The 24561-nt window shown below is 38.8% G+C and overlaps 1 protein-coding gene and 1 long non-coding RNA gene across 6 annotated transcripts in view; one reads left to right on the forward strand and one right to left on the reverse strand.

Annotated features, from left to right (window-relative positions):
- CACNA1C (calcium voltage-gated channel subunit alpha1 C) overlaps positions 1-24561 on the reverse strand; it is a gene marked incomplete at its 5' end in the record, with an annotated part of 484372 nt that overhangs the window by 160841 nt on the left and 298970 nt on the right. For 3 of the 5 annotated variants that reach the window (XM_081879585.1, XM_081879587.1, XM_081879586.1), the window contains 2 exons: positions 13952-14124; positions 17359-17462. In XM_081879585.1, the coding sequence (XP_081735711.1) occupies positions 13952-14124; positions 17359-17462 (277 nt within the window). Of the gene's footprint in view, positions 1-13951; positions 14125-17358; positions 17463-19758; positions 19785-24561 lie in introns of those variants that run through there. The other 2 variants (XM_081879588.1, XM_081879589.1) reach the window with 2 other exon arrangements.
- LOC309352069 lies at positions 4835-7831 on the forward strand. The gene is made up of 3 exons (XR_014161083.1): positions 4835-4955; positions 6140-6255; positions 7537-7831. It is a non-coding gene; the product is annotated as an uncharacterized lncRNA (long non-coding RNA).

Here is a 24561-nt window from a genome sequence, read left to right on the forward strand (position 1 = left end):
TAGGAAATCTAGAAATCTTACCTCTTTGTCATGACTGGAACACACACTTACTTAGTCTGTGTGAAGTAACTGAAGACCTCAACAGTTTGAATTACCTCAACATTTTCTTGTTTAGATGCCACCTTTTATTCTTCATCTCAAGATCACTCTGAAACCCCCTTCAGTTCTTCATGCTAAATGCATAAACTTGCATGCACACCCTGCCCCCTAAGCACTTATAACTCTCACATATTCAGACAAAAGCCCAAAGAAGGTTTAAATCATTTCTGAATCATCATACTGAACATCCTTTCACAAGAAGAAAAATGAAAGGGGAGGGGGAAACACGTTTCCTCAAGAGCCCTCAGTTACCAAAAATAATAATAATCAAAAATCAGAGTTCCAAGAAATGACTGAGTTTATACATTCAGCAGTCTTAAAACCTAAAAAGCTGTTTCTACACTGTACCATGCCTGACTCCTCTAAAAACAAAACAAAACCTCCCTGCACATGTGGTGGAACAGGAAGCTAAACTGAATCTTTCTCCCTAATAAGCAAATTTTGTACATTTTTTGGAAAAGGGAACATTTAAATATGCATTCTCCCACCTGCAGGCTGAACTAGTGAAATCCAAAAAAAGCATAACTATACTGAATTTATTTTCTGGCCCAAAGTCAGTTCCCAAGTGCATATAATTACCAGGTAATATAACATTTCACTATTTTTTTAACATTAAGTTTTTAAATTGAGACTGTAGGCTGCCTGCTACTAGTCTGAAATGATAATAAAATGGGAGATATGAATGGTGTGGTATCATTGGAAATGGATAGATTAAGAGAGACAAAGAATAAAGAAGGGAAACTGCCCAAGACATTTTTTACGATGATGAAGAACTGTAACTTGATTGATATCTGGAGACTTAGGCACCCCTTGGAGAAGCAATTTACTCATTATTCAGAACCGAATCAGTCAATGTCAAGAATAGATCAAATATGGGTTTCGAACGAACTGACACCAAGAATCCAACAAATTGAAATACAAGCCAGAGTGATCTCAGATCACAATCCCATAGAATTGGAGTTAAAAGGCTTTGAAGAGAGATCATTTAGGTGGCGACTGAATGATAATTTGTGGGACGATCAGAAGATGGTCGAAAAAGCGCAAAAGAAACTATCTGAATACTTTATGGACAATGTGGACAAAGGCACAAAAATGAGTATTGTTTGGGACGCAAGCAAAGCAGTAATGAGAGGTTTTCTGATTCAACAGAATGCATTGAAGAAAAACAACAAGGGAAAAAGGATAAAAGAAATCTCAAGACAGATTATGGACTATGAGCAAAAACTGATCAAAAAACCCAACAATTTGAAAATAAAGCAGGAAATAAAGACTTTACAAACACAATTTGCAATGATAATAAACAAAGAAGTTGAGTGGAACATTAGAAGGTTAAGACAGAAAAACTTTGAATCAGCAAATAAATCAGGAAAATGGCTTGCGTGGCAACTGAAAAAAAGAAAGGAGCAGAATACAATTAACAAAATCAAGATAAATGGAGAAGAGACAGCCGACCCGAAAGAAATAAGAAAAGGATTCTTGGACTTTTATAAGCAATTATATAAAAATAAAGAAAGGTACAATAAGAAGAAAATAGAAAGATATCTAAGAGAGAAAATGGTGCAAAAGATCCCGACAGACCAAAAAGACCAGCTGAATGCCCCAATAGAAAAAGAAGAAGTAAAAGAAGCGATAAAGGAATTGAAAAGAGGGAAAGCCCCAGGCCCGGACGGGTTCACATCTAGTTATTATAAAGAAATGAAAGAGGTGCTGACAACTCCATTGACCGTCATTATGAACAACATCTTAAAAGAAAGAGACATTCCAGAAACGTGGAAAGAAGCATACATAACATTAATCCCAAAACAAGACTCTGATTTAACACAAGTTAAAAATTACAGGCCTATCTCACTTCTGAATACAGATTATAAGATCTTTGCAGGAATCCTAGCAAAGAGACTGAAAAAGATATTAACAAAGATTATACACAAAGACCAAGCAGGTTTCCTACCAGGCAGACAACTGAGAGATAACATAAGAAATATAATTAATGTCATAGAATATCTGTCTGATAGGTGTGATAAACCAGCGATTCTAATGTTTGTGGATGCAGAAAAGGCCTTTGACAATATAATTTGGGAATTTATGTTGAAAAATTTAGAACATATGGAGGTTGGACAAGAGTTTTTCAATGGCATAAAGGCAATATATACAGAACAGAGAGCAAAATTGATAGTGAACAATGTTATTACTGAAGATATAAAAATATCTAAAGGAACAAGACAAGGTTGTCCACTATCGCCATTGTTATTTATAACAGTTCTGGAAGTCTTCTTAAATGCAATTAGACAAAACAAGCAAATAAAAGGGGTAACAGTAGGTCAAAATGAGTACAAAGTTAAAGCCTTTGCCGACGATTTGGTACTGACTATGGAAGAACCAACAGAAAGTATAGAGGAGGTATTGGATGAGATGGACCAATTTGGTACGGTGGCAGGATTCAGACTGAACAAAAGAAAGACAAAAATGATTGTAAAAAATATGGATCAAAATATGATTGAATTAATGCAACAACGAACGGAGATAGAGGTGGTGAAAAAGGTTAAATATTTGGGAATTTGGGTAACAGCCAAGAATATTGATTTATACCAAAATAATTATATCCCGGTTTGGAAGGGAATAAAGAAGGATCTGGAGGTGTGGGCCAGGATGAAATTATCATTTTGGGGAAGAATTTCCATGATAAAAATGACGGTGCTACCAAAGATGTTATTTCTATTTCAGACCATACCCATACTAAAGGGTATAGGAATTTTTAAAGAATGGCAAAAAGTGATTTCAAGGTACATCTGGCAGGGGAAGAAGCCTAGAATAAAATTTAAATTATTGACGGATGTAAAAGAAAGAGGAGGCTTCGCCCTGCCAGATATGAGATTGTATTATGAAGCAGCCTGTCTATGTTGGTTAAAAGAATGGATAAAGTTAGAAAACAATGAATTATTAGATCTTGAAGGATTTGATAACAGATTTGGGTGGCATGCGTACCTTTGGTGTGACAAAAAGAGGGTTCATAAAGGATTTGGAAACCACATCTTCAGGGGTTCTTTAATTGAGGTTTGGGAGAGATATAAAAATATATTGGAACCAAAAGTTCCACACTGGCTGTCCCCGTTAGAGGTAATAAGTGTGAAGAAGACTAATATGAGAAACAAATGGGCCACCTATGGGGAATTGGTAACTAACGAGGGAGGAAAATGGAAATTGAAGCCATATGAACAAGTTAAAGATTTAGTTTATGATTGGTTGCACCACTACCAAGTAAATGAAATATTTAAAAAAGATCTGAAGGAAAAGGGTTATGTGGAAAAAGAATCAAGTTTCCAAAAGGACATTATAAATAATGAGTATAAAACTCTGTCAAAAATGTATAAGATATTGCTGGAATGGAATACGAAAGATGAAGAGGTTAAATCGGTAATGATACAGTGGGCAAAGGATTTTGGGTACAATATTCAATTTGAGGATTGGGGAAAACTGTGGAAAGAGCATTTAAAATTTACGGCATGTACAACACTGAGGGAGAATGTGATGAAAATGTTTTACAGATGGTATATGACACCTGTAAAATTAGCAAAGATGTATAAGGTTGATAACAAATGTTGGAAGTGTAAAGACAAGGAAGGGACATTCTTCCATCAGTGGTGGGAATGTAAGAAAGTGAAAAGTTTTTGGGAAATGATATATAATGAGTTGAAAAAAATGTTAAGATATACTTTTGTGAAAAAACCCGAAGCTTTTCTTTTAGGTATCGTAGGAAAGGACATTAGAAGAAAGGACTGTAAGATTTTCCAGTATGCGGTAACGGCAGCCAGAATCCTGTTGGCCCAGAAGTGGAAACAAGAGGAAATACCGCCGATAGAAGAATGGAGACTAAAAATGACAGACTATGCAGAACTGGATAAATTAACTGGGAAAATCAGATATACTAAAGACCAAAAGTTTATCGAAGACTGGGGGAAATTTGTGGATTATCTGAAAAATATATGTGGTGTGAATACAACGCTAGTGGGATTTAAAGAGGCACTGTAAAAAAAAAAGAAAATAAGTATTGTCTATTAGAAATAATGGGAGTAAGGAGGAAAAATGGCAATACGAAAGAAGGGAATGTGTACTAAAGGTATAACCATGGATGATTGTCAGAGACGCTGAAGGAAGTCAAAAAATAATTATGATTTGTTGTATGCGGGATTAAATGAATAATCGGATGGAAATTTATAAAATGTATAACAATAAAAATTATTATATATAAAAAAAGATAATAAAATACCTTTCAGCATTCTTAACATCCAGCTAATATAGTGTTATGTCTACTAAATATATTTGTAATTTTGAACACAGCACACCTCAGGAGTGTGCCTTATACTAACAGATTTGCCATTATCATAAAATCTTATAGGGCAGAAAAATGCAACAGGCACTGTTTTCAGCTTGGAATCAAGAGGTTAAACAATGCTTTTTCTAGTTAAAGCAAGCTTTTCAAGTATGTAATTTTAACTTCTGCAACTCTTCAGACACTGAAAATGGATAAATTGCACCAAACAGAATTAAAAAACAGGCGTATTTGATACGTTTGCAGTAGTCACTTTTTGTAGTCTGTGAATACTTTTTTGGAGCATTCATAGAAGCGAGGAACTGTTAATATTACCTTGAATTAGGCCCTGTGTGGGCAGGTGTTATGCAAGCTTCCCTCACACAGCTGTCAAAGTAACTAATTTATAACCTTTTATATCTCCTGCTATTCTCATCATGATTCTTCAAATATTTTTGTCACTAGACTGATTTAATCTGGACAAATTCTCAGAGAAAAAGGTGTCTACGCTTAAAGTCCTGGTTGGGGAAAACAGAATTATCCAAGAAAGGTACAGTCTAACTTTCGCCTGCTTATTTCATGAATATCAGCCCTCCTTACGTCTGCAGCTCCCGACCATACCCATCTCTCCTCCCTGCTCATTTGCTCTGCTTTTATTCCCCATGGCTTTTCTCTTCATCCATGCCCATGTCCTCTCCCTTTCCTTCCTGTGTACCACTCCCTCTTACAACTTTTTTATTATCACATCATACATTTAAAGCACATGACTTCCACCAAAGAACTATGGGAACTGTAGTTTGTTAAGGGTGCTGGGGATTGCAGCTCTGGGAGCTGCAGTTCCTAGGATTCCTTGGGAGAAGCCATGTATGGTAAAGCTGTTTTATCATTCTCTTCTCCTAGTAAATATGACTTGGGATTGGGGGTTTTATCAAACAGCTTCTTTCAAGATTCTCTCTGGAAACACAAAGGCTAGGATTTTGCTTTTAACTGCCAGGACTCTGTTCTTTGTGAGTTGATCATGATGATACTATATTTTAGATTCCTAAGCAATAGTTTCAAAGGATAGATTTGCATGGTATTCATTCGTGGATGATTTAAGAGAGCAAAGTTTCTATTTGTAAAATCTGTGAAATCACCTTGTGAGGTGGTGGTGGTGGGGACACAGTCCAAAAGCTGAAGCTGGTGCAAAAGATGGCCACAGGCAGAGGTGCCAGCTTAAATAAGATATGGGGGGAGGCATATCAATCACATGACACAGTGCATGCACATGATTTGAATGGCAATGTACATTCAAAGTGGAACAGACTCTCACAAGAGGTGATGGACTCTCCTTCCTTGGAGGTTTTTAAGCAGAGGTTGGACAGCTATCTGTCATGGATGTTTCAGCTGAGATTCCTGCATTGCAGGGGGTTGGACTAGATGATCCTAGGTCCCTTCTAGCTCTAAGATGCTATGTTTCTATGATCAACTTGGGGGGGCTTGGCCCCCTCAAATATTTTATTGGGGGGGGGGGGGCAAAGCCTCCTCAGCTCCTAGGAGGTGGCTCCTATGGCCACAGGAGTGTTGAGCAGTGCACCAAGAAAAGATCACATAAAATGAATTATTTGAGAATTGCACTTTTTTCCTGTTTGCTGCTGGGCCCAATGTAAGGTGTTATGTTTAGCTTACAAAGCCCTGAATGAATTGGGACCCAGTTACATGAAGGAGTGCCTCTCCCTGTATTTGCTACCCCAGGTCTTACAGTCTGCAGAAAAGGTCGTTCTTGTGGTCCTGTAGTGGTCTGCTGAGTATGGAGGTTTTGTCTTCTCCTATGATCACCCCATGAAGTCCTGATCCCCTCTGGGAAGAAGGTTTGGTTATAAATTTAATTATTATTTTAAAAAAACAAAAACCCACCACCATACCCACTTTTGAAATCAGCTGAAGACACACTTGTACTAGAATGAGAAGTGTGGCTGAGATCTGTATTTTATTTCTGCTGTAAGGGTACAGCAGATTCCAGTGCTGTGGTAATGTTAATATGAATAAAAAACAGTTCAGATGTATGGGTAGGTGTTCTTCTTTAACCAAAGGCTTCTACTTCCACTCCCTTCCTACTTTAAAATTGTGCACTATCCCACTGTCATGTGTTATGTGTGGGTATTGCTATGGATCAGGATGTTGTTTATGTTTTATTAAGGAATTGGAACAAAATATATCCTTTCACTAAGTACAGCTCCTTCAGCCTGAGCATAATTCCCCATGTGGCCCTACACGACTGATTTCAAAGAGACAGATCACAATGTGCTTGTAACAAATCTAAATCATGTGGCTATTTTAACTGATTTTTATTTCCATTGTATTGAGATTTTTGTGCACTGCTTAGAGACAATTGTAGTTAAATAATTTGAGAAATTAAATAAAAAAATAAACTATCAAATAGACTTGGTACGTTGTAAACCAACTTTTACTTTTATTTCTAAGGTGGGATTAGGAAAAGTTTTCTCACTCTGCAATCTTTCTCCTTCCATGGCAGAAGAAGAAGAGGTGTAGCACCAATTTTCTTTTTTAAAAAATAAAGGCAGGTTGGAGCTTCTGGGTAGTTCTCTAAAATTAAAGTTTATTGTGATGCACAGGCCTGATATGCTTTGAAAATTTGTATTTTTTGAATGGCAAGAGAATCTTGCAGCATGTCATGGTAACCACTCAGCCAGTTTACTTGGAGAGTTTATTGGTTTATCAAAGGTTACCATGCTATTGGGATAATATGTGAACTATCCCACAATAAAATAATAGAGGAGTTAAAGGCTACAAATTTTTGGAGCCAAAGTCCAGGCAATGGGATTCCTTAGAATTAGAATCTTATAATATTAATACAGGTTTGTTTTTAAGCATTTTATTATCATCCCAAATGCATTGGACCCTGACTCTCAAGCCAATGACTCTTTCTTATCTCCCTCCTCCTTTTGTCCTCGTTGACGTGATTATCCTTGGGTGCACTGGTTGGTTCTATTTTGCATTCAACTAGACAGAATTTACCTTCCCTTGATAGCAACCACGAGAAGAGAATGAAAGGCTGGTGATAAGTTTTTATTTTTTATTTTAAAATTGTTGCTTTCTTTTTCAACTTCCATTTTGTTTCATGATCACAGGTTCCTTTGAAACAGAGAGAGAAGAAGAGGAACACGGAGGCAATGAAAACTATGGAACAATGAAGCAATGTTACTGCTGCCCGACAGATGCACCAGAAACATAAAATATGCTCCTAATTATTTTGAAAACTTGTTGAATCCCTCTCTAAGTAATAAGAGTTGCTCACATACTGCAGAAGCTATAAAACTATTAATTAAAGTGAAACACCGGGAATTTCAGTAATGTTAACATTAGTGACTGTTGTTTCCATTGCTTATTGTTAATTTTTCCAAACCATGGCAGGATCCAGATTGTGCACATTTAAAGCACATGACTTCCTCCAATGAATCCTGGGAACTGCAATTTGTTAAGAGTGTTTGGAATTGCAGCTCTATAAGAGTTAAATGCCAGCTCCCATGATTTGCTGAGGGAAGTTTTAAATGAATGGTGTGTATGCAGCCCCAAGCAATGTAGGACCAACAATATTGGTTTAGTTGTCCTTTGACAAATCCTTTGACCAGGAAGACACATTCCCTAATCCCAGATAAAATTGGTGCCAGCTGCAGCATTTACTTTCAAGTCAGCATGCATGAGATAAATTATGGATCCTTAAGTAATGACATAGTGACAAGTAATGACAATAGTTTCTTCTCTGTGAAAGTTCTGGCATGTGTCTAATTCTCCCCCTGTTCCCCCAAGGCACACACAGTGTATATTCCACCACCACAGTAACTGCTGTTCCTGTGGCGCTTTAGTCAGGCTCTCTTGCATAACGCCTACAATTGTTAGAATTTGCAGCTAATCTTTCCTTGGTTACTGAATGATTATTTTCCACTTCAGTGGCAAAAGATAAAAGTAGACACTGTTGCACTCTCCCCTTCGATCAATTTTTGATGGCAGATAATAAATCATTCCATGACGTTGTATTTTGTTTTGTGGTATTTGTGCTTGAGGAGCAAAAGGAATTGGTCTGGATGGCACTGCTCTCCAGATGCTAAATTGGTGAACTAAGGAGATGAACTGATAAACAGCTTGGCTCCAAACCTCTGCTATTTCATGATTTTCACTTAGGCAAATTCTGCTGCCGCTGTGTCTTGGCTGTTATTTTTTAATACAAGAAGAGCTCCCCAAATATCCCAGCTATATAGGATAGCCAAAATATTCTAACTCCTTTCCATCAGCCTATGTGCCTGGAAACTGAATAATACAGAGGGGGAATAATGTAGGTTTGAGAAGATATGGATGTTGAACTTCCATTCCAAAAGGAAGCTGACTTTTCCTTGACACTTCCTGTACATCTATTAGTGAACAAAAACCAAGAAGCAAAGTACCTGTCTACTTAATGACTACGCTACTGAACTGGATGCACACGTGCACACACTCATACATACCATGTTTCAGCAACTAAAATTAAACTATGGGACTGCTCATGAACAATATAATGTGGGCTGTTTTAGTAAGCAGCCCTTTTATTTTTCATATAACCTCTTAAGGCACCAGCATTTGGGAAAAGCAGCCCATTGACGGGTTAGAACACCCCATTGAAGCTCCCTGGCTTCCACAAATGAATGCAGAAAGAGCAAGCCTGGTGGGTGTTCTACCCGTCTGCTCCCAAATCATTTTATGTCAAGGTGACCAAAAAGGTCAATAACATCCTATAAAACCATCCAAGAAAATTGTTGTTGCTTTTGAATACATATCTGTTTTTCCTGTGAAAGTTTGAACCATTTATCAGTCTCCTTCTTTCCATCAGATGCCCCAGTTTGTTTTTCTAACCTCTGTCTTTTTCATACAGACTCACTTACATCATATTCCCATTGAGATTCAGACAGCGCTAATATACAACCCAAACCCTTGTAGCTGTCACCACCACATGAACTGTCTTAGCCACTTCTACATAGTTAAGATGGGAGATACATAGATTTCCATTGTTTTTCTAGCTCAACTACATGAGGATCTGAGTGATTCTGGGCATCAGTCCTGTTAAAGTCTTGCTAGTTTTCAACTGCATCCTATAAGAGGAGGTATTTCTTTTACATCCCTATAGGTCTAAGCAATGGCATAGTGGTAAATATGATGTGCAGGTGGTCATCAGGATAACCCCAACAGCCATGTTCCCAAATAGTCCACAACTATGCCCACGTTACACTATTTATTAGAATTAGCATGAATGCAGTCCTATACACAATTCCCTTCAACTAAGCTGTATTGAACTCAGTGTTGCCTATTTCTAGATGTGTAGGTTCAGGTTGTAAAACTCACCAAGCTTTAATAAAAGATAATCCGACATCTGAAATACACCTTTAACTATTAATTACAAATGAAAACAATATTGCAAATAATAGGAACCATTTAAACTGCAAACATGAAGCAAGTAAGAACCGCATCAAAGATGTATCCAACTTCTGCTTGATTATTTTCTTCATCGTCTGACTTCTGTGCCAATCTGACATGAACAAATGGTCTCGTCCCCATCATATATTTAAAGTGTATGACTACTCCCAAAGAATGCTATAATTAAGTTACAGTTCCCATGATTCTTTGCGGGAAGACATGTGGTTTTAATGTATGGTGTGGTATAATAATAATAATAATAATAATAATTTATTTATACCCCGCCCTCCCCAGCCAAGGCCGGGCTCAGGGCGGTTTACAAACAATAATAAAAACAAGAAGAATGATTACAACTTAAAAACAAAAATAAAATACAGCATTAAAATAATGAAACATTAAAATATTAAAATGTAGCCTCATCGCAGGAGGAGAAGGAAAAGAAAAAGAGAGAGAGGGAGGGAGGGAATCAAATTGGCTCAAAGCCAAAGGCCAGGCGGAACAACTCTGTCTTACAGGCCCTGCGGAAAGAAATCAGATCCTGCAGGGCCCTGGTCTCATGAGGCAGAGCGTTCCACCAGGCCGGAGCCAGAGTTGAAAAGGCCCTGGCTCTGGTTGAAGCCAATCTAACTTCCTTTGGGCCCGGGACCACTAGGGTGTTGCTATTTATGGATCTTGAGGCTCTCCGTGGGGCATACCGGGAGAGGCGGTCCCATAGGTACGAGGGTCCTAGGCCGTGAAGGGCTTTAAAGGTCAAAAGCAGCACCTTAAATCTGACCCTGTACTCCACCGGGAGCCAGTGCAGCTTGAAAAGCACTGGGTGAATATGCTCCCATGGCAGAGACCCCGTGAGGAGCCTCGCTGCAGCATTCTGTACCCGCTGGAGTTTCTGGGACAGCTTCAAGGGCAGCCCCGCATAGAGCGAATTACAGTAGTCAAGCCTGGAGATGACCGTCGCATGGATCACTGTGGCCAAGTCGGGGCGGGAAAGGTATGGAACTGAAGCCTCATTATCACATCATTCCCTTGCCAGAACCAAGTGGTCCATCAGTTAATCTAGCGCTTCTTAATATGATGTTGCTGTCCCTACTCAGTTTTGGTGGTGGCCCGACATGCGCGTTGGACTTCAAGATTGATTTCAAACAACTTAAGGAACTACTGTGTGATTTTGTGGCATTGATTCAGCAGACAAAGTAGGAGCCAAGTTTGCATTTAGGTAGTATGTAAGCAAACCTGAAAGTTGAAATTCAGGCACCAACATTATAGTATTTAAAGTAATATCTCTTCCAAAAACAAAACATACCACTGGTTACTTTCTGAGATTAATGACCAATAAATGACATTAAGCCCTGAATTTCAATGGTAGATCTTATATCACTGATTATCTGTATATCCAGCAGACATAAATACTGTCTGTCATCCAATAACTGTCTTCATAATGCATTCCTTTTTCAATCTTCAATATGCATCTATCATAAGCCTTCTAGGATTTGAGTAACACTCTGAAACTGGGTGCTTGGTATACATGGTTTAACATAATGGGTTCCCATTTTTAATATAGATTCCATATGTAGTTATAGTCAGGCTATTGGCTATTATAGTCAGACTATTGGCCCATCTAGCTCAATACACTGACTGGTGATGGCTCTCCAGTTTCAGACATACAGACTTTCCCTGTACTACCTAGACATGCAACAAGTTGAACCCGGGACCTATGCATGCATATCTCTTCCTTTTATATAACTAGCTAATTCCCACCATTATGTGGAGAGACAATAGCATATTGTAGGTATGCTTGAGAGCTATAGTGCATAACATAGAGCACATAGACAAGTTGTACACTTCTGTGCAGACTCTTTCAGTTAAGGCTGGTTGGTAGATCTTTTCTACAAGTTGCGAGTGTCTCCAATACAATGCTTTGCTTTTTTCCATATGACTGAAAAGCAACAACTTATTTGTATGCGAAAAGGAAATGGATACACTTGGATGCACCACTATGATGTGAGTGAAACCTGCTACCTTCCCTGACTACCCTTGTATCTGTGGTGAGGGGCATATCTAATCCTAATTCAATTGCATCTTTTCCTTTGTGCACATCAGCCGCTCAGTGGGGCAATTCAGCGGTGATTTAGGAAAATCTATTCAGAATCTCTCTTAATAGTATCAAAGCACTCTTTTTAAAAAGTAGGATAGAAGTCTGATACACAAATACATTTCTCTGCTTTATTATCTTAATTCCTTTTCATAATTAATAACTCTATAGTCATATTAAATAAATTATAATAAATTTGGTTGATTTTGGAAATGCAAGCATTTAGCTAAAGAGCTAACACCATTCTCCAAGGCTTATCTCTTGAGTTTTTACTCAAGCAAAAGTTTTAATGAAGGTGCCTGCACAAAGACAGGATATAGTTTTAATGAAAATCTATGCTTGTTTGGCCATATAAAGAATTGATCAGGTATTATTTATTTGGTATTTGACATGGATAGCAGAGTATATCTATGGAAATATTTTGGGTTTTCCCTGTCCAAAAGAATATAGCTGATAATGAACATTTCAACAATGAATATTAAGAACAAAAGAACTGTCTGTTAATTGGCTAATAGTATGAAAGGTACAAGCTCTGGTATTTCAAGATAAATGAAAGAAAAATATCCCCAGGAGTTAATAAAGAGTAGAGGTTTTCTATGCCCATTAAAAAAGAGCATGAAAGGGTAAGATTCTCTGAATCCCATTTCATTATCTGAAACACTGCCAAATACCAGTGCCCATGGGTGGACAGATTTCTCTTCCACAGTGTTCTGCCTTGCCTGTCTTCCAATTATTCAAAATTAAATTTTCTAATTAATTTCAGAAATGGTGAATGCACTGTTGGTTCTTGTTGCAGCCCTTCATTTCTCCCATTCATCATGGGTTCACCCCCCACCCCCAGCTAGGCCATTTGCAGGACACATTAAAGCATCACAGACTTATTTTTAGCACCCAGTTGTACTCACCATTACATTAAGATACATATATTTTAATAAGGAAAAAGCTATGTGCATGGGGGGGGGGTATGTGTGCACTCAGTGTGATATTAAGAATGTGATGTCATGATTACAAATTTTGAAAACAGTGACAGAAAGCAAAAACATTGATGCCACCATGTGACCAGGACAAGGCATTATGACACTAATAAAATCCAGAGAGAAATAAAGAAGGATGGATTTTAGAAGCATTCTTACTAATCCCCCTAATCAGTGCTTTTTTCTGGGGGGACACAGGGGGATGCGTACCCCTAAACATTTGTGAATATAAGTTTGGCCTCATTGAGGGGTGGTATTTCAATATGAGTAGGAAAGTGAGAGCACCCCTAAACTTTTTTTTTTAAAAAAAGCACTGCTCCTAATACTGGTAAGTATCAATCTCTCAGTGGAGGTAAGAGAAACCAACAGGTGAGTAGCATTCACAAATTGGTTGCCTCTTTGTTTCTGAGCCCAATTTAAAGTGCTCATGATAGTGTTTAAAGCCCTAAACAACTCAAGTCCCAAATATCTGAAAGACTGTCTGCTTCCCAACAGCTCCTCTTGGGTATTAAGCGGGAACCCTCTTTGGTAGATCTGTTGTCCTCTGAAGCTCAGTGTGTGTGTAATGCAGGAGAGGGCATTTTCTGTGGCAGTCCCAAGGTTTTGTAATTCCTTACCACAAAGTTGTGTCTGGCAACTTCACCATATAGTTTTTGGTGACTGGAAGATGCATCTCTTTATCCTGGCTGGCATTGCGGGGTGGGTGTGTCAGGGGACCAAGAACAAATGGGATCCTATGGATCCACAGCCTCCCCCAACATGCCCCCAAGCACCCTTGGAGTACCTGGTTTTGTTTTCCACCATGGACAGTGTTTTTATTTTTTCTGCTGCCACACGACACCTCTGGTGGTGGACCTTCCATTCCCTTCCTCAGTTTTATGTAGCAAACATTGATAGTGTTGCTGTATGGCAAAATTTATCTTAGCAAGGCTTGGGTGCACCCTTCTAAGTTCCTGAGCATAGGTTCATTAATGCAGCCCATAAAGAACATTAATTGCTGGCTAGACACCCTAGGACAAACAGAGGAGAGTTGCTTACTGTTTCGGGGCTTCTCTTCATCCATGCCCTCATCTTCATTTTCTGGGTCAATATCTTCTGCTTGAGTTATCCAGTCCAGATATCCCTTCAAGTCCTCCTCCAGCTGTTGTTTCTCTCGCAACTTCTGAAAGTCACCTCGAGCTTTTGCTTTCTCTCTCTCTTTAGAAAACTCCCTGGCATGAGGGAGGGGATTAAAGGATGAGAACAGGAGACCAAAAGAAAGATAGAAAAGAATTAGCTTGAATTGCACTGGAGATTATAAATTTCCTGCTATGGTAACTTGGCTGTCCATATTAATTTCAACCCATATTAATCCATGCGATTCCTCTGTTTTATAAACAATGACTTATCTTTAAGATGGTAATGTCAGCTACTTGTTCTCTATCTCAAATCATTTCTCAAAGAGAATTAATGATGGTTTTTGTTATTATTTCTTATAAAATGCTTGCAGGAAAATATTATTCTGAATAATCTTGAACAAACTATTATCTGTACTGCAGTAACATAAGGACAGTCTTTTCTCAACTCAAGGCAAAACTCCAAGCTTCTGTATGTGCCGATGTATATCTGTCATCATGCTAGGCTTTGCTCCATCTTCTCTTAGGAATCTCATAATAAAGACTTTAAAGTGGAGGATTGCAAGAAGCTCCACTTAACCCTCAGGAAGATCAGAAACAGCTCAGTAGATCAGTTCTAGAAGACAGTTTTGCCATAAGGTAGATGGATACATCACAAATATGACAAATGTGGAAAAAACAAAGTGCTTCTACTAGAAGCTGAAGCTCTGTGGCATGGAACTGTAAACAAAAGATGGATAGTGAGAAATCCAATGCCTTTCTCCTTCCAAGCACTGTATAAACATTATTGCACATTGAAGGCTTGTTGAATATTGTTAACACTCTTTAATGTATGGGGAACCAGGAAGTGGAAAAATTAGTGTTCATATTTGTCTGATGCCTCTTTAGATAGTCTGATCATTTTCAAAGCTGCTGTGTACCAACTGCTCCCAAAGTATCAACTAGAAATAATGATTCCCATCCTTATTTCCCATCCTGCTCCCTGTAATCTTTTTAAGTAGAGATCTGACAACTGAACTTGAGGGTTTCTGCTTGCAAATAAGGATTTTTTTTTGAATAATTCTAGCCCATGGGTAGGTAAACTAAGGCCCGGGGGCCGGATCCGGCCCAATCACTGTCTAAATCCGGCCTGTGGATGATCCGGGAATCAGTGTGTTTTTACATGAGTAAGCTAGATAAGATAAACTTTATTCGCATTAGCCAACGGCCATAGCAACATAAAACAAGCAATATATACAAATAAAATATATACAAATAAAAAGGACAGCAATGGGTGAAAAGGGCAATCAAATGGCCAAGATTATTGGCAAATAAGGAATTCTACTATTGAGTTATTGCAAGGATAATAATATTGGAAAAATTAGTGTTTTTGAAAAATCATTCCACAGCAACAACAGCAATGTAGTACAAAAACCAGTATCTTAAAATCTGATCTATGAAGGCCTGGTGTCTCTGGGAATATCAAATGAAATTCTTTTAAAAATTCCATCTATGGTGCTAATTTGAATCTATTCAGTATCAATATATGACCAAGAATGACCTCCAAATGATTCCTATTTGGCATTATTCTGTGAAATGACTGCAATTTCCATTCAGTTCCATATCTTACAATGGGCATCAATTATTTATGCTTGTTAGCTGTCATACCAAGAAAGCAAATTATCAAAAGGCTTGTTGACTGAACTACCCTTTCATTCATGTGGGCAATTTCCTCAGAACAAATCCGCAATCTGCTAAGTGTGTACAAATGTTTATACAGCTAATGGGCAACCTCCATTTTTAAACTGACATGTATAAAATGTAAAAATTGAAATCTTTCCTATGTTACAACGATTTTTGTTTGTTTGTGACCCCTATTTTTCAGAAGACTAGAAACAAAAACAAACAAAAAACCTGCCCTGTCCTTCAATGATTAAATGGAGTTACAATGGAGAGTTGTTAGCCAAGAAAAATAATAGTCTGAGAAGCACCTTCCAGAAGAAGGATGGGATATAAATTGAACAAATAATCATATCAGTAGGTTAAAATTTGTTTCATATACTTTCATTCATTTTTTCTTTACCATGATGTCCCATGCATAGGGTGATACCCAACGTTAGTCATTCTCAGAATAATCCCATTGAAATTAATGGAAATCACCCAATAAGCAATAGGTATTATTTTTCTCTCTATGGTCAACATTTCATTAAACGGTTATGAAACTGCTTCACTAATGTAATAACAAGAAAAGACCTATGGCATATAGACAACTTATGTGCTTTAATCACTCAGGGGTCTTAGAATTCAAATTCTAAAATTTCGAAAATCCTCTGTGACACACAAGTACATAGCCAACATTTACCAGTTCTGCTGTGATGTCAGTTTATCAAGCCAATAATAATCAAAGTAATTAGACCTGTGCTTCCCAATCCCTACTGAGACCCCATGTAAACCACTCATAAATTCTAGTTATAAGCTCATGAGTTATGATAATGTTATTTACTATATTCATTACTTCCACCAGGGGCAACATATCGGGGTGAAGTTTCAATCCCAACAATGTTATATATAAGGGTGGGGAGTTTTTCTACACCTAGCACTGCTAGCTTTTGGCAGTGCTGGCTTTCAACCCCCACCCCACTACTTTAGGCTGTTTAATGCCATTTAGACTTTCACTGTCCATTTATAAGGTAAAGTTGATCCAAATCCCACTGACATTAGCAGATGACATTGGGAATATGTTGGATCAGGGCCCATATCTTCAACCCAAGAGAAAGAACATAAAGAATAATACAGAAGCATGTGTAATTAAACAACAACAATAGTAATTCCAAACATTTTTCCAGGTACTGCTTACCCGCTAAGTACACCGAGAACCAAGTTAAGTACAAAAAATGACCCTATGATGATTAGTGTAACAAAATAGATCCAGGGCCAGTCCCTTCCTATGGCATCATTGACCTGGAAGAGTGGAATGATAATTAGTGTGGAAAGTTCCATTCCTAAGCATTACAAGGCTCCAGTTGAAGAGAACTTGAGTCACCAGTGATGAATTTGTTGTTCGGTTCAACCAACCAGGAAGTAAATTTTCTACCTACTTTAGTATAGATTGAGTTAAGTATTTGGTCACCTTACCAAGTGAATTTCCTACCACTGTATACTGTGCTGTAACTTGCCTGTCAGACACAGGCAAGACACAGTCTGGGGAATCAATGTAGAAATCATAACAAATATAACCCTTGGTTTTGCTTGTGACACTTAAAGGATTCTGGTGACACAGAAGAACCCTGATTCTGGAGTCTTGCCCTGCAGCATGAGGGGGAAAAAATAACACCAAAACCAGCAGCTTACCCGCTCAACACACCAAGAACCAGATTAAGAACGAAAAAGGATCCAAAGATGACCAGACTGACAAAGTACACCCAGGGTAACTCATAGCCCATAGCGTCCTGCATCTGGAAAGATGGAGGATAGTTAGAAGATAGAGACAGAAAGCAGAATGGATTAGGGAAAGAAGACAGAAAGGTTTGCAAATAAGGCCTGTGGATAAAACAGATAGTTGGACATATTTTAGCTAATACCTAATTTTAGCTGTTTTGAAGGGCCTTTGACTTAAAATACCATGTGAAAACAGAATGTGTCCATGAGAGTGAAATTAAACCAGATATATTGGGAACCACCTATTTTACTCATTGATATAAGAGAAGCATAACATTTTTATTATGTGCTAGGTGATGAACAGAACTTCAGTTACTCCAGTGATCCTTTGTTTAGATTATTATTTATAGCCTTCAGCATATTAAAATATAGAGGAAGAAGGGGGGGAGAAACCCTCAGTTACAAAGTATAGACATAATATATTTGTGAACAATTGGATAGAGATTACATTTTTAAAATAATAACAACAAAAAAGTTAAGAAACACCCTTTCCTCTGTGTGTGTCCCCACCCCCATTTGCTGCTCTATCAAAGCAGATGGTCACACTGAATACAGTTTGGGTGGTGCATCAGCAACCATCTAGTTTTGTTTAAAGATTCAAACGTTTATTTTTGTTGTTTTCGGAGTAACCATTTGTACTGAACTACCCAAATTGGAGACCAGGGCTAAGGAAATGTGCTGTGATTACCACTGTTTTTATACTAAAGTACATTATGTATATATATTTCAGTAAATATCTGCAAGTCTTTACCATGTTTCCTTCCGCTTTGGGATAAACAAGGCATATATGCACTTTGTAAAAAAGCAGCCTTCCCATTGGCACAGCAAGGCTGAACCACAGCATTTTAAAAAATATTATCCAGGAATTCATACTGGGGAAGGTAAAACTGCCCATATAGCTACAATCAAATCCTCTGCTCTTGATTTTTACTCATAAATGTATTCTGCATCAAGCCCAGCATTCTTATGAAATAGTCTGAAGCAATGGTTTCAAGTAGCACATTCCTAAAGCAGAACAATTTTCCTGCCTCCAGGTTCCATCTCTGTTATTAAAAAAAGCAGGGAAAGAAGTATAATTTTGACGTTTCATAACTAAGACTTCCACTTTTTACTATAGCATCATGACACCCGAACTTCCTTGTGGCAACTGAACAGGTTGTCCCCTCAATTTCAAATGATTACAAAAGATTTAAAGCCATTGTATTCAAAGCAAACCTGTACAGTATAAGCCCAGGGAGGTAGCCATAGCTCAATTATAGACCATCTGGTTTGCATGCAGAAGGTCCCAGTTTCAGTCCCTGGTATCTCCAGAAAGAGCTGGGAATGTGCCCCCCCTCCCGAAATCCTGAAGAAGCACTGCCAGTCAGTGCACAGAATTCTGAGCTACATGGACTGAGTCTGACTCAGTATGTCAGTTTCCTCTGTTCCTATTAGGAACAATGAATGCTGACACCATGAGGACATTTCTACACTGTGTAGAGTCACTTGAGTGGCAAAAGGAAAAGGGAGGGAAGAGTCTCTGTACTTGGGTGTTGGACAAATGAATATAGGTAACCCTTCTAGCTGCTGTACTATAAAGGCATCCCTGTTGGGTCAAACTAATGATGCGCACATCCTCTTTCTTGCATTAACCTATAAAACATATAATAGATGGAATAAAATTGGGGCATGCTTTTGCTTTGCTTTTGTGAATGCTTTACAAGCCCTGTTTGGTATTTGTTCATTATCTAGTCTCCATGCAAAGAACAAAGTGGTTGCTAAAATTTCACAAATCCTTTTGCCTGCCACTGCCCACTGCCAAAGCTGCTGCCTCTCTGAAAATGGGGAGCTGCTGTTTACTCATCAAAGAGGGATGTGAATATACTTAATACTGCAGTGCAATGAAATATTTTAATTTTTCAAATAATATTATGAAGGGTTCCTAAAACTTCTCAGTTGTGGAAAAACCTCTCCCTATGCTGCCAGCTGTAAAGAAAAGTAGCCCTCTTCAGACTCAGTGATACCTGTCCTATCTCTGCTGCCACTATGGTTGTTACCCTGAGGATTATTTTCTGTAGAGTTGAGAAAGGGGTAGGCCAAAAGCTTTAGGCTGCTCCTAGAGCTATAATCACTGTTCTTCCATTTTAAGCTACAAATGCAAATTGCAGCTGATTTTCTACCCTCTTGAGAATATTGTGATTTTTCTGCGGGTGCATCCTGACACATTCTGTTCACTCTAGTGGACATGACAAAGTCATGTGGGCAGGGAAGGGTACAATTCACCGGAGCAGCCACTGCTTATATCAATTGTTGAATCTGCACCATAGTACTTACTGAAGCTGTTTATGGCTGATTTCTGCTATGCCTTGTTACAAAGTGCTGCATTACTTGAACAGACGTGTTTTACATCAGAAGTTTCTAACTGAAAACAACAGACACGTTGCTAAAATGGCTGGAGTTGGAAAGGAAGCAGTTTTTTAAAACAATTTTTAAATTGGCATGATAAAACTCCTTAATTTAAGTGCTCTGTGTGTGTGTGTGTGTGTGTGTGTGTGTGTGTACATGAGCCATTCAGTGCCAATTTAAATATAAATTAAAGAACAGGGTGGTAAAATGCTTCCCAGGAGGAGGGCCACCAGCAGTAGCTTCCCAGTCACTCAGAGCAGAGCCCCCTCCTTCATCAGTGGCGCTCCTCTCTGCTGATGGAGGCCTGCAATTCATTTTAATACTCTCTCATAGTCATCAACATCAGGATGGTTAGACTGCAGCCTTAGTGAGCAAATTGTGTCAACTTATTCCGATTCAGTGTTGAACAATGGGTTTTCTCAGGAAAGCAGTGGGATAAAACAAAACCTGTGTGGCCTACAAAACGTGGACCTGTGCCTGGAAAGTGTGGTGCAAAATGAAGTCTGGATTAGCCCTTAGTGTGGCAGCACCTACCGTGGTGCTATGTCAGTCACTTTGTAGCTTTCTGTTTTTTATTTAATCTTGTTGCACAATTTATTTATCCTCCAACTCAGCTAACATCATTAATGATGTTAATGAGTAATAACACAAATTAAATACATTTAAAAACACAAAAGGAAACAGCAGCAGAACAACAACAGTATCAAGAAAGAGCAGAAATGCAGCCACTGATCAGTGCAAAAAACAAACAGGTCTTTTGTGAGTGTTGGAAGACCAATAAAGACGAGAGCAGAGGATCTCCCAGAGCAGGAGTTTCACACAGTGGGTTCCTTTCCTGAGTCCCCAGCAATAATAACAACAGTTATAGTCACCATAATTGTCTCAAGGCAATGTGCAACAAAAACAACTAAAAAAAATAAATGCAGAAAACAGCAGAATTAAACAACAGATTTAAAACAAAACTAAAACAATACCAAACAGACAGTGATGGAAAAGCCCCAATTATCCATCTGGGAAAGTCTGTTGGAACAGGAATATTGCTAATTGCTTCTGGAAAATGCCTGGCATATCATGAAAGGGCTGTTATTTTACAGAATAGGAGCAGCCATGCTAACAGCTCTGCTATGAGTTACTGCAGAGCAGGTTTCTGAGATATTTGGAAACTGCAGACTGTAGGGATCTACTGGGTATACAGTATACGGGAATCAAGTAGGGACACCAATCTCAGTAGACTTTGGTGGTAGTTCCAATCGGGGCTTCCTCTTTGGGCCTCAGTGGACAAGGAGGATTACACAGAAGGAGCTAGCCCTTTAGGTATGGAACTTGCATAGGGCTAAGAAAAGCTGCTAAAATTAGGAAAAACAGAGCAAGCAGACTTGCTATCCTGCAGATAGAGTCCCTCTGTTCAACTGTGTTTGTACAATTATCAAGCTATCAGAACTGGAGCAGAGCTACTGCCAGAGAAGCAGTAAATGGGAAATCAGTCCCGCTGCACCACAGAAATGTTTCTTTGCAGTTTAGTTCTTTGTATATTTGTAGTGCAGATAAACAATGCCAAATTCCTATACTTATTTGATACTGACATAATGTCTCTGTCACCCTGGTGTGGGGCAGGGATGGACCAATTATAGGATATGTGACAAAACACATAAAAATATATTTTATAGAGCTACAGTTGCTATTTCATGGACACTTGGCCTCTACACAAACTGCTGGCTATGAAGGACTTATGATTTCTTGTAAGGAGGACTTGTTTCTAAAGTCTCATGAAACTATCAGCAGAACATTATTTTTCTATTATGAAAAGGAGCACCCTGACTCTATGTTTGGGTTTTAAAAAAAATCTTGGCAATTTGCCAAAGCACATTGACTATACAGCCATTAATCACAAACCCAAATCCTTGACAGCAGATGTAGGCTTTTTCTGCAGAACTTTTTTTACTGATCAGGGTAAAATCTACATGCACTTGAGTACATGTACTTGAGAGCAGTACATGTGAAAAGGATCTAGGAGTCTTGGTTGACCCAAACTTGACATGAGCCAACAGTGTGAGGCGGCAGCTAAAAAAGCCAATGCAATTCTGGGCTGCATCAATAGGAGTATAGCATCTAGATCAAGGGAAGTAATAGTGCCACTGTATTCTGCTCTGGTCAGACCTCACCTGGAGTACTGTGTCCAGTTCTGGGCACCACAGTTCAAGAAGGACACTGACAAACTGGAACGTGTCCAGAGGAGGGCAACCAAAATGGTCAAAGGCCTGGAAACGATGCCTTATGAACAACGGCTAAGGGAGCTGGGCATGTTTAGCCTGGAGAAGAGGAGGTTAAGGGGTGATATGATAGCCATGTTCAAATATATAAAAGGATGTCACATAGAGGAGGGAGAAAGGTTGTTTTCTGCTGCTCCAGAGAAGCGGACATGGAGCAATGGTTCCAAACTACAAGAAAAAAGATTCCACCTAAACATTAGGAAGAACTTCCTGACAGTAAGAGCTGTTCGACAGTGGAATTTGCTGCCAAGGAGTGTGGTGGAGTCTCCTTCTTTGGAGGTCTTTAAGCAGAGGCTTGACAACCATATGTCAGGAGTGCTCTGATGGTGTTTCCTGCTTGGCAGGGGGTTGGACTCGATGGCCCTTGTGGTCTCTTCCAACTCTATGATTCTATGATTCTATAAAACCCTTTTAAAAAGTACATTGAATTTCCATAAGGCTCACCATCGCCATCTAGTGTCACATTGTATATTGCACTTAAAACACACTTAAAATGTTTTACAGTGGTACCTTGGGTTAAGAACTTAATTCATTCTGGAGGTCCGTTCTTAACCTGAAACTGTTCTTAACCTGAGGTACCACTTTAGCTAATGGGGTCTCCCGTTGCCGGAGAACAATTTCTGTTCTCATCCTGAAGCAAAGTTCTTAACCCGAGGTACTATTTCTGGGTTAGTGGAGTCTGTAACCTGAAGCGTATGTAACCTGAAGCGTATGTAACCCAAGGTACCACTGTATTTGCAGCTTTATAGCTGAGTCTCTGGTTCATGGGGTCATGGAGAGTCAAACAGGACTAAGATGACTAAACAACAACAAGCTGAGTCCAAAGCCTAGTCTTTCGTAGTTTCTCTACTGAGATGAAAAACTTGCACACAGTAATATTTGATGCAGTCACGCACTGCCAAACCAGACCATGAAATCTGCCAGGATGTTTTCAATACTGTTCATTTAAAAAAACACCACACACACACACACACACACTGAGGTATTTATTATAACTGTTCCATCATAAAAAGTTTTTTGGTCCTTAATAGTGCATTTGGTTCTATGTGAATTTCTTATTTATGAGTTGCATGAACTGCACCAAGAAAAGATGTTCATCTACCAGCTTCTTAGTTCTATTATGAGATAATCTGTGGTATATACAGAAACATGGAACCGCATTTGGTGAAACTTCATATTGTCAACAGTGCCCAAAACTTCCACATCTGAATTTTAAAACTTGAAAACTCGACAAAAGGAACTGATCTCATCTTGTGGTAAAAGTAAATATAGAAATCAGTAGAAGCAGGGTGTCCTGATAGGGTGCAAGGTGTTGGGGGCACTCAAACCAGCAATTCAGAAAGCAGAGCCCATGACCACTACAGCAGCTCTCACTCTGAAGGTGTTCCTGCCTCAGTCTCTGCTATGCTGTAGCATCACTCACATGGTGGCTAAATCAGGAAAAGCCACCTTTAATTTCAGCTAAGAACATGGGCCTGCCTAGTTCTATATAACACCTGTTCCAAGTTGTGTTCCACATAGGGCATTTTATTTTTATGAATAGTAGCAGTAGAAAACTTGCCTTATATCATTTGGTAGCTGACCGCCAGCCCTTTCATTCTTGTCTGCACCATCTGGCACCAATCATCAACCTATTAGTATTATTATTCACATTTGTTTGTCACTTTATTTTTAAAAAGTCTCAAAGCAACTTAAGATAAAATACAAACCTGTAAAATCAATTAAAAAGCAAAGGAAAAAACAACAATGTACAAAACAACTAAAAGGACAAATTCTACCCCACCCCACTAGAAAATGAGCACCACACATAGGTGCCATCTCCTCAGGGCTCTGGGTGCCCGAGCACCCACAAAATTTCCCATAATAGGGACCGGACACCTACAAAATGCACCACGCCCTGTGGAAAGAGCGCAGAGTTCAGGCTGGAGGGGGAGAGAGAGCAGAGTTGGGGGGGAGAGAGAGTGTGCAGAGTTTGGGCGCGAGGGGAAGAGAAAAATAGGTGCCGGTACTCACCATGAAGTTGTTACAGTGTCACACTTTTTAACAACAAAAGAGATGCCGGTACTGCGTAACCTTGCATACCCCCTGAAAAAAATGCACTGACTAGGACTGCAGTCTAAACACACTTACTGTGATGAAATACACCCCAATGACACCCAACTGGATTTCTGAGTAAACATGCATAGCATTGTGCTATTAACTCCCAAATAAATTTGCCTAGGGTCAGGGTGCCACTTAAAGACAAAGCCAACAGAACATTTTGCTCTGTGGTTATAGTAACCCAGAATAGAAATGAGGAAGAACACTGTTTTAGAAAGAAAGAAAGAAAATGTCCAGATTTCCAGGTAGAAAATATTTTAATGATATACAATATGAGCTCCAATCCTTTGCAAAACTTGCTCTGATTTTTCTTTGCTCAAAATATTAGGGGTTGTTTTTTATCATATAAAGTCTCATTTTT

This window comes from Podarcis erhardii (genome assembly GCF_964252035.2).
Source record: "Podarcis erhardii genome assembly, chromosome: 10".
Taxonomy (NCBI): domain Eukaryota; kingdom Metazoa; phylum Chordata; class Lepidosauria; order Squamata; family Lacertidae; genus Podarcis; species Podarcis erhardii.